This window comes from Lampetra fluviatilis, unplaced genomic scaffold, assembly GCF_964198595.1.
Source record: "Lampetra fluviatilis unplaced genomic scaffold, kcLamFluv1.1 SCAFFOLD_358, whole genome shotgun sequence".
In the NCBI taxonomy this organism is placed as follows: Eukaryota; Metazoa; Chordata; class Hyperoartia; order Petromyzontiformes; family Petromyzontidae; genus Lampetra; species Lampetra fluviatilis.
The window spans coordinates 82,890-97,227 of record NW_027620521.1 but is presented as its reverse complement, the minus strand read 5'-3'; the positions used below and the strand labels follow the sequence as shown (position 1 = coordinate 97,227).

Sequence of the window (14,338 nt, the reverse complement as noted above, 5' to 3'; positions counted from 1 at the left end):
AGCAATGTCCACCAGCCCGGCGTAGCTCGATCGCTCCCTCTCCCTCTCGCCGCGGTCGCGACCCCCGCCAGCGGCCCCGCCGGCGGCCCCGCCAGCGGCCCCGCCGGCGGCCTGCCGCCGCTTGCGCTCAGACGAGGACTCCTTGTAGAGGTAGACGGTGAGCTGCTGGGCTGCGGGAGGCGCGCTGGAAAACTCGAATCGCTCGCCCCAAAGCACGGCCAGCTCACCGCTAGTGCCACCACCACCACCACCGCCGACGCCGGTAGAAGCCGCTGTTGCCGCAGCCACCGCTGACGATGAGGTGGAGGAGGAGGAGGAGGAGGAGGAGGCCGGGGGGGGTGCAGGGGGAGGAGGGGCGGGCGTCTTGCCGCGCGAGGTGGTGCGTGCGTACAGCACCTCGTCCAGGCAGACCTCGCAGAAGAAGAACTTCTTTGAGGAGGGAAGGTCACGGGCCTCCATCACCCACACCTCCACGTCAGCCTCCACGCGCAGCATGTTGTCCTGAGGGTGGGGGGGGGTGGGGGGTGGGGGGTGGGGGGTGGGTGAGTGTGTACGTGAGTGGGTGGGTGAGTGAATGAGGGGTGAGTGGGTGAGTGTGTAGGTGAGTGGGTGGTGAGTGAGTGAGGGGTGAGTGGTGGGTGAGTGAGTGAGTGGGTGAGTGAGTGTCTGAGTGAGTGAGTGAGTGAGTGGGTGAGTGAGTGAGTGTCTGAGTGAGTGAGTGTATGACTGAGTGAGTGGTGCGTGTGACCATCACCTTGTTTGGCTGCACGATGCGTCTCAGGTTCTCCATCCACTTGTCGCGTTCTCCCGCCGAGTGAGTGAGTGAGTCTCTGAGTGAGTGAGTGAGTGGGTGAGTGAGTGAGTGAGTGAGTGGTGAGTGAGTGAGTGAGTGGGTGAGTGAGTGAGTGAGTGAGTGAGTGGGTGAGTGAGTGAGTGGGTGAGTGAGTGGGTGGGTGAGTGAGTGAGTGAGTGTGAGTGTGTGAGTGAGTGGGTGGGTGGGTGAGTGAGTGGTGTGTGTGACCATCACCTTGTTTGGCTGCACGATGCGTCTCAGGTTCTCCATCCACTTGTCGCGTTCTCCCGCCGAGTGAGTGGTGTATGAGTGAGTGAGTGAGTGGGTGAGTGAGTGTGTGAGTGGGTGAGTGAGTGGGTGGGTGGGTGAGTGGGTGAGGGGGTGTGTGAGTGAGTGAGTGTCTGGGTGAGTGAGTGAGTGAGTGTCTGAGTGAGTGAGTGTGTGTATGTATGAGTGTATGGTGAGTGAGTGACCATCACCTTGTTTGGCTGCACGATGCGTCTCAGGTTCTCCATCCACTTGTCGCGTTCTCCCGCCGAGTGAGTGGTGTATGAGTGAGTGAGTGAGTGGGTGAGTGAGTGTGTGAGTGGGTGAGTGAGTGGGTGGGTGGGTGAGTGGGTGAGGGGGTGTGTGAGTGAGTGAGTGTCTGGGTGAGTGAGTGAGTGAGTGAGTGTCTGAGTGAGTGAGTGTGTGTATGTATGAGTGTATGGTGAGTGAGTGACCATCACCTTGTTTGGCTGCACGATGCGTCTCAGGTTCTCCATCCACTTGTCGCGTTCTCCCGCCGAGTGAGTGAGTGAGTCTCTGAGTGAGTGAGTGAGTGGGTGGGTGAGTGAGTGAGAGGGTGGGTGAGTGGGTGAGAGGGTGAGTGAGTGAGTGAGTGAGTGGGTGAGTGAGTGAGTGGGTGGGTGAGTGAGTGAGAGGGTGGGTGAGTGGGTGAGAGGGTGAGTGAGTGAGTGAGTGGGTGAGTGAGTGAGTGTGTGTATGTATGAGTGAGTGGGTGGTGTGTATGATCACCTTGTTTGGCTGCACGATGCGTCTCAGGTTCTCCATCCACTTGTCGCGTTCTCCCGCCGAGTGAGTGGTGTATGAGTGAGTGAGTGAGTGAGTGGGTGAGTGAGTGTGTGAGTGGGTGAGTGAGTGGGTGGGTGGGTGAGTGGGTGAGGGGGTGTGTGAGTGAGTGAGTGTCTGGGTGAGTGAGTGAGTGAGTGTCTGAGTGAGTGAGTGTGTGTATGTATGAGTGTATGGTGAGTGAGTGACCATCACCTTGTTTGGCTGCACGATGCGTCTCAGGTTCTCCATCCACTTGTCGCGTTCTCCCGCCGAGTGAGTGAGTGAGTCTCTGAGTGAGTGAGTGAGTGGGTGAGTGAGTGAGTGAGAGGGTGGGTGAGTGGGTGAGAGGGTGAGTGAGTGAGTGAGTGGGTGAGTGAGTGAGTGGGTGGGTGAGTGAGTGAGTGAGAGGGTGGGTGAGTGGGTGAGAGGGTGAGTGAGTGAGTGAGTGGGTGAGTGAGTGTGTGTATGTATGAGTGAGTGGGTGTGTGTATGATCACCTTGTTTGGCTGCACGATGCGTCTCAGGTTCTCCATCCACTTGTCGCGTTCTCCCGCCGAGTGAGTGGTGTATGAGTGAGTGAGTGAGTGGGTGAGTGAGTGTGTGAGTGGGTGAGTGAGTGGGTGGGTGGGTGAGTGGGTGAGGGGGTGTGTGAGTGAGTGAGTGTCTGGGTGAGTGAGTGAGTGAGTGTCTGAGTGAGTGAGTGTGTGTATGTATGAGTGTATGGTGAGTGAGTGACCATCACCTTGTTTGGCTGCACGATGCGTCTCAGGTTCTCCATCCACTTGTCGCGTTCTCCCGCCGAGTGAGTGAGTGAGTCTCTGAGTGAGTGAGTGGGTGGGTGAGTGAGTGAGAGGGTGGGTGAGTGGGTGAGAGGGTGAGTGAGTGAGTGAGTGGGTGAGTGAGTGAGTGGGTGGGTGAGTGAGTGAGAGGGTGGGTGAGTGGGTGAGAGGGTGAGTGAGTGAGTGAGTGGGTGAGTGAGTGTGTGTATGTATGAGTGAGTGGGTGTGTGTATGATCACCTTGTTTGGCTGCACGATGCGTCTCAGGTTCTCCATCCACTTGTCGCGTTCTCCCGCCGAGTGAGTGGTGTATGAGTGAGTGAGTGAGTGGGTGAGTGAGTGTGTGAGTGGGTGAGTGAGTGGGTGGGTGGGTGAGTGGGTGAGGGGGTGTGTGAGTGAGTGAGTGTCTGGGTGAGTGAGTGAGTGAGTGTCTGAGTGAGTGAGTGTGTGTATGTATGAGTGTATGGTGAGTGAGTGACCATCACCTTGTTTGGCTGCATGATGCGTCTCAGGTTCTCCATCCACTTGTCGCGTTCTCCCGCCGAGTGAGTGAGTGAGTCTCTGAGTGAGTGAGTGGGTGGGTGAGTGAGTGAGAGGGTGGGTGAGTGGGTGAGAGGGTGAGTGAGTGAGTGAGTGGGTGAGTGAGTGAGTGGGTGGGTGAGTGAGTGAGAGGGTGGGTGAGTGGGTGAGAGGGTGAGTGAGTGAGTGAGTGGGTGAGTGAGTGAGTGTGTGTATGTATGAGTGAGTGGGTGTGTGTATGATCACCTTGTTTGGCTGCACGATGCGTCTCAGGTTCTCCATCCACTTGTCGCGTTCTCCCGCCGAGTGAGTGGTGTATGAGTGAGTGAGTGAGTGGGTGAGTGAGTGTGTGAGTGGGTGAGTGAGTGGGTGGGTGGGTGAGTGGGTGAGGGGGTGTGTGAGTGAGTGAGTGTCTGGGTGAGTGAGTGAGTGAGTGTCTGAGTGAGTGAGTGTGTGTATGTATGAGTGTATGGTGAGTGAGTGACCATCACCTTGTTTGGCTGCACGATGCGTCTCAGGTTCTCCATCCACTTGTCGCGTTCTCCCGCCGAGTGAGTGGTGTATGAGTGAGTGAGTGAGTGGGTGAGTGAGTGTGTGAGTGGGTGAGTGAGTGGGTGGGTGGGTGAGTGGGTGAGGGGGTGTGTGAGTGAGTGAGTGTCTGGGTGAGTGAGTGAGTGAGTGTCTGAGTGAGTGAGTGTGTGTATGTATGAGTGTATGGTGAGTGAGTGACCATCACCTTGTTTGGCTGCACGATGCGTCTCAGGTTCTCCATCCACTTGTCGCGTTCTCCCGCCGAGTGAGTGAGTGAGTCTCTGAGTGAGTGAGTGAGTGGGTGGGTGAGTGAGTGAGAGGGTGGGTGAGTGGGTGAGAGGGTGAGTGAGTGAGTGAGTGGGTGAGTGAGTGAGTGGGTGGGTGAGTGAGTGAGAGGGTGGGTGAGTGGGTGAGAGGGTGAGTGAGTGAGTGAGTGAGTGAGTGGGTGAGTGAGTGAGTGTGTGTATGTATGAGTGAGTGGGTGTGTGTATGATCACCTTGTTTGGCTGCACGATGCGTCTCAGGTTCTCCATCCACTTGTCGCGTTCTCCCGCCGAGTGAGTGGTGTATGAGTGAGTGAGTGAGTGGGTGAGTGAGTGTGTGAGTGGGTGAGTGAGTGGGTGGGTGGGTGAGTGGGTGAGGGGGTGTGTGAGTGAGTGAGTGTCTGGGTGAGTGAGTGAGTGAGTGTCTGAGTGAGTGAGTGTGTGTATGTATGAGTGTATGGTGAGTGAGTGACCATCACCTTGTTTGGCTGCACGATGCGTCTCAGGTTCTCCATCCACTTGTCGCGTTCTCCCGCCGAGTGAGTGGTGTATGAGTGAGTGAGTGAGTGGGTGAGTGAGTGTGTGAGTGGGTGAGTGAGTGGGTGGGTGGGTGAGTGGGTGAGGGGGTGTGTGAGTGAGTGAGTGGGTGTGTGACCATCACCTTGTTTGGCTGCACGATGCGTCTCAGGTTCTCCATCCACTTGTCGCGTTCTCCCGCCGAGTGAGTGGTGTATGAGTGAGTGAGTGAGTGGGTGAGTGAGTGTGTGAGTGGGTGAGTGAGTGGGTGGGTGGGTGAGTGGGTGAGGGGGTGTGTGAGTGAGTGAGTGTCTGGGTGAGTGAGTGAGTGAGTGTCTGAGTGAGTGAGTGTGTGTATGTATGAGTGTATGGTGAGTGAGTGACCATCACCTTGTTTGGCTGCACGATGCGTCTCAGGTTCTCCATCCACTTGTCGCGTTCTCCCGCCGAGTGAGTGGTGTATGAGTGAGTGAGTGAGTGGGTGAGTGAGTGTGTGAGTGGGTGAGTGAGTGGGTGGGTGGGTGAGTGGGTGAGGGGGTGTGTGAGTGAGTGAGTGGGTGTGTGACCATCACCTTGTTTGGCTGCACGATGCGTCTCAGGTTCTCCATCCACTTGTCGCGTTCTCCCGCCGAGCGGCACGAGAAGCAGCGGCTGCCTGACGACGTCACCACCTGCGGCGGCAGCGGCACAGGCAGAGCTACAGGTGACCCAGGTAGCCCCGCACAAAGAGCCAGCGAGCGAGCGAGTAAGTGAGTGAGTAAGCGGCTGAGTGAGTGAGTGACTGAGTGAATGAGTGACTGAGTGAGAGAGTGACTGAGTGAGTGACTGACTGAGTGAGTGACTGAGTGAGTGACTGAGTGACTGAGTGACTGACTGAGTGACTGAGTGAGTGACTGAGTGACTGAGCAAGCAACTGTCTGAGTGACTGAGTGACTGACTGAGTGAGTGAGTGAGTGACTGAGTGAATCTGAGTGAGAGAGTGAGAGAGTGAGTGACTGAGCGAGCGAGCGAGTGACTGAGTGAGTGACTGTGCGAGTGACTGAGCGAGCGAGTGAGCGAGTGAGTGACTGACTGAGTGACTGAGTGACTGAGTGACTGAGCGAGTGACTGAGCGAGTGACTGAGTGAGTGAGTAACTAACTGAGTGAGTGGCTGAGCGAGCGAGTGACTGAGGGAATGAACGAGTGAGTGACTGAGCGAGTGATTGAGTGATTGAGTGACTGAGTGAGTGACTGAGTGACTGAGCCAGTGATTGAGTGACTGAGTGAGTGACTGAGTGACTGAGCCAGTGATTGAGTGACTGAGTGAGTGACTGAGTGACTGAGTGATTGACTGACGAAGCGAGCGAGTGAATGAGTGACTGACTGACTGAGTGACTGACTGAGTGACTGAGTTAGTGACTGAGTGAGTGACCGAGCGAGCGAGTGAGTGACTAACTGAGTGAGTGATTGAGCGACTGAGTTAGTGTGTGACTGAGTTAGTGACTGAGTGAGTGACCGAGCGAGCGAGTGAGTGACTAACTGAGTGACTGAGTGACTGAGCGAGTGAGTGAGTAACTGAGTGACTGACTGAGTGAGTGACTGAGTGAGTGACTGAGTGAGTGGCTGACTGACTGACTGAGTGACTAACTGAGTGACTGAGTGAGCGAGTGACTGACTGAGTGACTTAGTGACTGAGCTGAGCGAGTGACTGAGCGAGTGACTAACTGAATGAGTGACTGAGTGACTGACTGAGTGAGTGACTGAGTGAGTGACTGAGTGAGTGGCTGACTGACTGAGTGACTGAGTGAGTGACTGAGTGACTGAGTGAGTGACTGAGTGAGTGGCTGACTGACTGAGTGATTGAGTGACTAACTGAGTGACTGAGTGAGTGACTGAGTGAGTGACTAAATGAGTGACTAACTGAGCGAGTGACTGGGTGACTGAGTGAGTGACTGAGCGAGCGAGACCTCAAAGCAGTAGTCCTGCCCGATGATGGAGGGGTGCACGGGCCGGATGGAGACCTCCTGGTCCCGACTGAGGCCCAGGCTGTCAGCCGCTCCGCTGGGGGAGAGCAGAGGCTCATGGGAAGCCTGCTGCAGCGGAACGCTGGACAACCTGCACACAGGCACAGGCAAAGCTCCCCCGTGTAGCCTCTAGCAGGGCTGTCGGGGCAAGTGCTGAGACACAGACAAAGCTCCCCCGTGTAGCCTCTAGCAGGGCTGTCGGGGCAAGTGCTGCTAGTAGCGAGTGGCACCGCCTATGTACTACACACACAGGCAAAGCTCCCCCGTGTAGCCTCTAGCAAGGCTGTCGGGGCAAGTGCTGAGACACAGACAAAGCTCCCCCATGTAGCCTCTAGCAAGGCTGTCGGGGCAAGTGCTGCTAGTAGCGAGTGGCACCGCCTATGTACTACACACACACACCACGGGCACAGGCAAAGCTCCCCCAGGTAGCCTCTAGCAAGGCTGTAGGGGCAAGTGTTGTTAGTAGCGAGCACCTATGAAGGCTACCGGCACTGTGGCACACACAGAGGGGGTGGGTGGCCAGCACCACGCCCGGCCGCCTTTGTCTCCCCAGTGCGAGTGATGTTTACACATCGCACCAGGTACTCATTTCAGGCTGAGTCGACCTAGGGGAGGCCCGGGACCGCTTCAGATAATCGTCACTGGTGGTGTTGGCCGTGAGTGGGAGTTGAACTCGGGTCGCCGGGTTTGTAGCGCAGCGTGGCGCTAACCACTACACCCAGTGACACACACACACAGTGACACACACACAGTGACACACACACACAGTGACACACACACACAGTGACACACACACAGTGACACACACACACAGTGACACACACACACAGTGACACACACACAGTGACACACACACAGTGACACACACACACACAGTGACACACACACAGTGACACACACACCCAGTGACACACACACACAGTGACACACACACAGTGACACACACACACACAGTGACACACACACACAGTGACACACACACACAGTGACACACACACCCAGTGACACACACACAGTGACACACACACACAGTGACACACACACACACAGTGACACACACACACAGTGACACACACACAGTGACACACACACACAGTGACACACACACACAGTGACACACACACACAGTGACACACACACACACAGTGACACTCACACACACAGTGACACACACACACACACAGTGACACACACACACACAGTGACACACACACACAGTGACACACACACACAGACACACACACAGTGACACACACACAGTGACACACACACACAGTGACACACACAGTGACACACACACACACACAGTAACACACACACACAGTGACACACACACACAGTGACACACACACACAGTGACACACACACAGACACAGTGACACACAGAGTGACACACAGACACACACACAGACACAGTGACACACACACAGACACAGTGACACACAGACACACACACACAGACACACACACACAGTGACACACACACACAGTGACACACACACACACAGTGACACACAGACACACACACAGACACAGTGACACACACACAGACACAGTGACACACAGACACACACACACAGACACACACACACACAGTGACACACACACACACGGTGACACACACACACAGTGACACACACACAGACACACACAGTGACACACACACACAGTGACACACACACACAGTGACACACACACAGACACACACAGTGACACACACACACAGTGACACACACACACAGACACACACAGACACACAGACACACACACAGTGACACACACACACGCGGACACACACCCGCACCACGGACACACACAAACACAAGATACACGCTCACGTACACACATGTTCAAGCGCGCGCGTGGGTGTGTGTGCGTTTGCGTGCCTGTGTGTGCGTGCGTGTGTGTGCGTGTGTGTGCGTGTGTGTGGGTGTACGCGTGTGTGTGTGTGTGTCACTGTGTGTGTGTGTCACTGTGTGTGTCACTGTGTGTGTGTCACTGTGTGTGTGTCACTGTGTGTGTCACTGTGTGTGTGTCACTGTGTGTGTGTCACTGTGTGTGTGTGTCACTGTGTGTGTGTCACTGTGTGTGCCACTGTGTGTGTGTCACTGTGTGTGTGTCACTGTGTGTGTGTGTCACTGTGTGTGTGTCACTGTGTGTGTGTCACTGTGTGTGTGTGTGTGTCACACTGTGTGTGTCACTGTGTGTGTCACTGTGTGTGTGTGTCACTGTGTGTGTGTCACTGTGTGTCACTGTGTGTGTCACTGTGTGTGTGTCACTGTGTGTGTGTGTCACTGTGTGTGTCACTGTGTGTGTGTCACTGTGTGTGTGTCACTGTGTGTGTCACTGTGTGTGTGTGTGTGTCACACTGTGTGTGTCACTGTGTGTGTCACTGTGTGAGTCACTGTGTCACTGTGTGTGTCACTGTGTCACTGTGTGTGTGTCACTGTGTGTTTGTCACTGTGTGTGTCACTGTGTGTGTGTCACTGTGTGTGTGTCACTGTGTGTGTCACTGTGTGTGTGTCACTGTGTGTGTCACTGTGTGTGTGTGTGTGTCACACTGTGTGTGTCACTTGTGTGAGTCACTGTGTCACTGTGTGTGTCACTGTGTGTGTGTGTGTGTGTCACACTGTGTGTGTCACTGTGTGTGTCACTGTGTGAGTCACTGTGTCACTGTGTGTGTCACTGTGTGTGTCACTGTGTGTGTGTGTGTGTCACACTGTGTGTGTCACTGTGTGTGTCACTGTGTGAGTCACTGTGTCACTGTGTGTGTCACTGTGTGTGTCACTGTGTGAGTCACTGTGTGTGTCACTGTGTGTGTGTCACTGTGTGTGTCACTGTGTGTGTGTGTGTGTCACACTGTGTGTGTCACTGTGTGTGTCACTGTGTGAGTCACTGTGTCACTGTGTGTGTCACTGTGTGTGTGTGTGTGTCACACTGTGTGTGTCACTGTGTGTGTCACTGTGTGAGTCACTGTGTCACTGTGTGTGTCACTGTGTGTGTCACTGTGTGAGTCACTGTGTCACTGTGTGTGTCACTGTGTGTGTCACTGTGTGTGTCACTGTGTGAGTCACTGTGTCACTGTGTGTGTGTCACTGTGTGTGTCACTGTGTGTGTCACTGTGTGTGTGTGTCACTGTGTGTGTGTGTCACTGTGTGTCACTGTGTGTGTCACTGTGTGTGTGTCACTGTGTGTGTGTGTCACTGTGTGTGTGTCACTGTGTGTGTGTCACTGTGTGTGTCACTGTGTGTGTGTGTGTGTCACACTGTGTGTGTCTGTGTGTGTCACTGTGTGAGTCACTGTGTCACTGTGTGTGTCACTGTGTCACTGTGTGTGTGTCACTGTGTGTTTGTCACTGTGTGTGTCACTGTGTGTGTGTCACTGTGTGTGTGTCACTGTGTGTGTCACTGTGTGTGTGTCACTGTGTGTGTCACTGTGTGTGTGTGTGTGTGTGTCACACTGTGTGTGTCACTGTGTGTGTCACTGTGTGAGTCACTGTGTCACTGTGTGTGTCACTGTGTGTGTCACTGTGTGTGTGTGTGTCACACTGTGTGTGTCACTGTGTGAGTCACTGTGTGAGTCACTGTGTCACTGTGTGTGTCACTGTGTGTGTCACTGTGTGTGTGTCACTGTGTGTGTCACTGTGTGTGTGTGTGTGTCACACTGTGTGTGTCACTGTGTGTGTCACTGTGTGAGTCACTGTGTCACTGTGTGTGTCACTGTGTGTGTCACTGTGTGAGTCACTGTGTCACTGTGTGTGTCACTGTGTGTGTCACTGTGTGTGTCACTGTGTGAGTCACTGTGTCACTGTGTGTGTGTCACTGTGTGTGTCACTGTGTGTGTCACTGTGTGAGTCACTGTGTCACTGTGTGTGTGTCACTGTGTGTGTCACTGTGTGTGTCACACTGTGTGTGTCACCTGTCTGTGTCAGGCCCACCACGTAGTGACACACGCAGGCTGGGGTTGCGCTCCACTTTGCTCTTGCGCCTCTTCAGGGAAGAGCGCAGCTTCATTAGGCCCTGGGGGGGGAGAGGGGGGTGGGTGGGGTGAGTAGGGGGGGTGGGGAGTGGGGGAGAGGGTGGGTGGGTGAGTGAGTGAGTGGGTGGGTGGGTGAGTGGGTGGGTGGGTGGGTGAGTGAGTGGGTGGGTGGGTGGGTGGGTGAGTGAGTGGGTGGGTGGGTGGGTGAGTGGGTGGGTGGGTGAGTGAGTGAGTGGGTGGGTGGCTGAGTGAGTGGGTGGGTGGGTGAGTGGGTGGGTGGGTGGGTGGGTGAGTGAGTGAGTGGGTGGGTGGGTGGGTGGGTGAGTGAGTGAGTGGGTGGGTGAGTGAGTGAGTGAGTGAGTGGGTGAGTGAGTGGGTGAGTGAGTGGGTGAGTGAGTGGGTGAGTGAGTGGGTGAGTAAGTGAGTGAGTGGGTGAGTGAGTGAGTGAGTGGGTGGGTGGGTGAGTGGGTGGGTGGGTGGGTGGGTGAGTGAGTGGGTGGGTGGGTGGGTGAGTGAGTGGGTGGGTGGGTGGGTGAGTGGGTGGGTGGGTGAGTGAGTGAGTGGGTGGGTGGCTGAGTGAGTGGGTGGGTGGGTGAGTGGGTGGGTGGGTGGGTGGGTGAGTGAGTGAGTGGGTGGGTGGGTGGGTGAGTGAGTGAGTGGGTGGGTGAGTGAGTGAGTGAGTGAGTGGGTGAGTGAGTGGGTGAGTGAGTGGGTGAGTGAGTGGGTGAGTGAGTGGGTGAGTAAGTGAGTGAGTGGGTGAGTGAGTGAGTGAGTGGGTGGGTGGGTGAGTGAGTGAGTGGGTGAGTGGGTGGGTGAATGAGTGAGTGTGTGGGTGGGTGGGTGGGTGAGTGAGTGAGTGAGTGAGTGGGTGGGTGGGGGTGAGTGAGTGAGTGAGTGGGTGGGTGAGTGAGTGAGTGAGTGAGTGGGTGAGTGAGTGGGTGAGTGAGTGAGTGGGTGAGTGAGTGAGTGGGTGAGTGAGTGGGTGGGTGGGTGAGTGAGTGAGTGAGTGGGTGGGTGGGTGGGTGAGTGAGTGAGTGGGTGAGTGAGTGGGTGGGTGAATGAGTGAAGTGTGTGGGTGGGTGGGTGGGTGGGTGAGTGAGTGAGTGTGTGGGTGGGTGGGTGGGTGAGTGAGTGAGTGAGTGGGTGGGTGGGTGGGTGGGTGAGTGAGTGAGTGGGTGGGTGAGTGAGTAAGTGGGTGAGTGAGTGAGTGGGTGAGTGAGTGGGTGAGTGAGTGGGTGAGTGAGTGGGTGAGTGAGTGGGTGAGTAAGTGAGTGAGTGGGTGAGTGAGTGAGTGAGTGGGTGGGTGGGTGAGTGAGTGAGTGAGTGGGTGAGTGAGTGGGTGGGTGAATGAGTGAGTGTGTGGGTGGGTGGGTGGGTGAGTGAGTGAGTGGGTGGGTGAGTGAGTGGGTGAGTAAGTGAGTGGGTGAGTAAGTGAGTGATTGAGTGAGTGAGTGGGTGAGTGAGTGGGTGGGTGAGTGAGTGGGTGAGTAAGTGAGTGGGTGAGTGAGTGGGTGGGTGAATGAGTGAGTGTGTGTGTGGGTGGGTGGGTGGGTGAGTGAGTGAGTGAGTGTGTGGGTGGGTGGGTGGGTGGGTGGGTGAGTGAGTGAGTGGGTGGGTGAGTGAGTGAGTGAGTGAGTGAGTGAGTGGGTGAGTGAGTGGGTGAGTGAGTGGGTGAGTGAGTGGGTGAGTGAGTGGGTGTGTAAGTGAGTGAGTGGGTGAGTGAGTGAGTGAGTGGGTGGGTGGGTGAGTGGGTGGGTGGGTGGGTGGGTGAGTGAGTGGGTGGGTGGGTGGGTGAGTGAGTGGGTGGGTGGGTGGGTGAGTGGGTGGGTGGGTGAGTGTGAGTGAGTGGGTGGGTGGCTGAGTGAGTGGGTGGGTGGGTGAGTGGGTGGGTGGGTGGGTGGGTGGGTGGGTGAGTGAGTGAGTGGGTGGGTGGGTGGGTGAGTGAGTGGGTGGGTGAGTGAGTGAGTGAGTGGGTGAGTGAGTGGGTGAGTGAGTGGGTGAGTGAGTGGGTGAGTGAGTGGGTGAGTAAGTGAGTGAGTGGGTGAGTGAGTGAGTGAGTGAGTGAGTGGGTGGGTGGGTGAGTGAGTGAGTGGGTGAGTGGGTGGGTGAATGAGTGAGTGTGTGGGTGGGTGGGTGGGTGAGTGAGTGAGTGAGTGAGTGGGTGGGTGGGTGGGTGAGTGAGTGAGTGAGTGAGTGGGTGGGTGAGTGAGTGAGTGAGTGAGTGGGTGAGTGAGTGGGTGAGTGAGTGAGTGGGTGAGTGAGTGAGTGGGTGAGTGAGTGGGTGGGTGGGTGAGTGAGTGAGTGAGTGAGTGGGTGGGTGGGTGGAGTGAGTGAGTGAGTGGGTGAGTGAGTGGGTGAGTAAGTGAGTGAGTGGTGTGAGTGAGTGAGTGAGTGAGTGAGTGAGTGAGTGGGTGGGTGGGTGAGTGAGTGAGTGAGTGGGTGAGTGAGTGGGTGGGTGAATGAGTGAGTGTGTGGGTGGGTGGGTGAGTGAGTGAGTGAGTGGGTGGGTGAGTGAGTGGGTGAGTAAGTGAGTGAGTGAGTGAGTGGGTGAGTGAGTGAGTGTGTGGGTGGGTGGGTGAGTGGGTGGGTGGGTGAGTGAGTGAGTGGGTGGGTGGGTGGCTGAGTGAGTGAGTGAGTGGGTGGGTGAGTGGGTGGGTGGGTGGGTGAGTGAGTGAGTGAGTGGGTGGGTGAGTGGGTGAGTGAGTGAGTGAGTGAGTGGGTGAGTGAGTGGGTGAGTGAGTGGATGAGTAAGTAAGTAGTGGGTGGATGGGTGGGTGAGTGAGTGAGTGGGTGGGTGGGTGGGTGGGTGAGTGAGTGAGTGGGTGAGTGAGTGGGTGGGTGAATGAGTGAGTGTGTGGGTGGGTGGGTGGGTGAGTGAGTGGGTGAGTGGGTGGGTGAGTGAGTGAGTGAGTGAGTGGGTGGGTGAGTGAGTGGGTGAGTAAGTGAGTGAGTGGGTGAGTGAGTGAGTGAGTGGTGTGAGTGAGTGAGTGGGTGGGTGGGTGGGTGAGTGAGTGAGTGAGTGGGTGGGTGAGTGAGTGGGTGAGTAAGTGAGTGAGTGGGTGAGTGAGTGAGTGAGTGGGTGGGTGAGTGAGTGAGTGAGTGAGTGGGTGGGTGAGTGAGTGGGTGAGTAAGTGAGTGAGTGGGTGAGTGGGTGAGTGAGTGAGTGGGTGGGTGTGTGAGTGAGTGAGGTGAGTGGGTGGGTGAGTGAGTGAGTGAGTGGGTGGGTGGGTGAGTGAGTGAGTGAGTGGGTGAGTGAGTGGGTGGGTGAATGAGTGAGTGGTGTGGGTGGGTGGGGTGGGTGAGTGAGTGAGTGAGTGGGTGGGTGAGTGAGTGGGTGAATAGTGAGTGAGTGAGTGAGTGGTGTGAGTGAGTGAGTGAGTGTGTGGGTGGGTGGGTGAGTGGGTGGGTGGGTGAGTGAGTGAGTGGGTGGGTGGCTGAGTGAGTGAGTGGGTGGGTGAGTGGGTGGGTGGGTGGGTGAGTGAGTGAGTGGGTGGGGTGGGTGGGTGGGTGGGGTGGGTGGGTGAGTGAGTGAGTTGAGTGGGTGAGTGAGTGAGTGGGTGAGTGAGTGGATGAGTAAGTGAGTGAGTGGGTGGGTGGGTGGGTGGGTGGGTGGGTGAGTGAGTGAGTGGGTGGGTGGGGTGGGTGGGTGGGTGAGTGAGTGAGTGGGTGAGTGAGTGGGTGGGTGAATGAGTGAGTGTGTGGGTGGGTGGGTGGGTGAGTGAGTGGGTGAGTGGGTGGGTGAGTGAGTGAGTGAGTGGGTGAGTAAGTGAGTGAGTGGGTGAGTAAGTGAGTGAGTGGGTGAGTGAGTGAGTGAGTGGGTGGGTGGGTGGGTGGGTGAGTGAGTGAGTGAGTGGGTGGGTGGGTGAGTGAGTGGGTGAGTAAGTGAGTGAGTGGGTGAGTGAG

The 14,338-nt window shown here is 56.2% G+C and overlaps 1 protein-coding gene across 1 annotated transcript in view; it reads right to left on the bottom strand.

The window, feature by feature from the left end:
- Positions 1-12: 12 nt before the first annotated feature.
- The window catches only part of LOC144954010 (disabled homolog 2-interacting protein-like), a gene marked incomplete at its 3' end in the record, with an annotated part of 29,263 nt that continues 14,937 nt past the window's right edge, over positions 13-14,338 (bottom strand). The window contains exons 5-9 of the mRNA XM_078884592.1: positions 10,376-10,476; positions 6,401-6,548; positions 5,026-5,124; positions 369-501; positions 13-170 (exon numbers count right to left, since the gene is read on the bottom strand). Coding sequence (XP_078740718.1) covers positions 13-170; positions 369-501; positions 5,026-5,124; positions 6,401-6,548; positions 10,376-10,476 — 639 coding nt within the window. The remainder of the gene's footprint in view (positions 171-368; positions 502-5,025; positions 5,125-6,400; positions 6,549-10,375; positions 10,477-14,338) is intronic.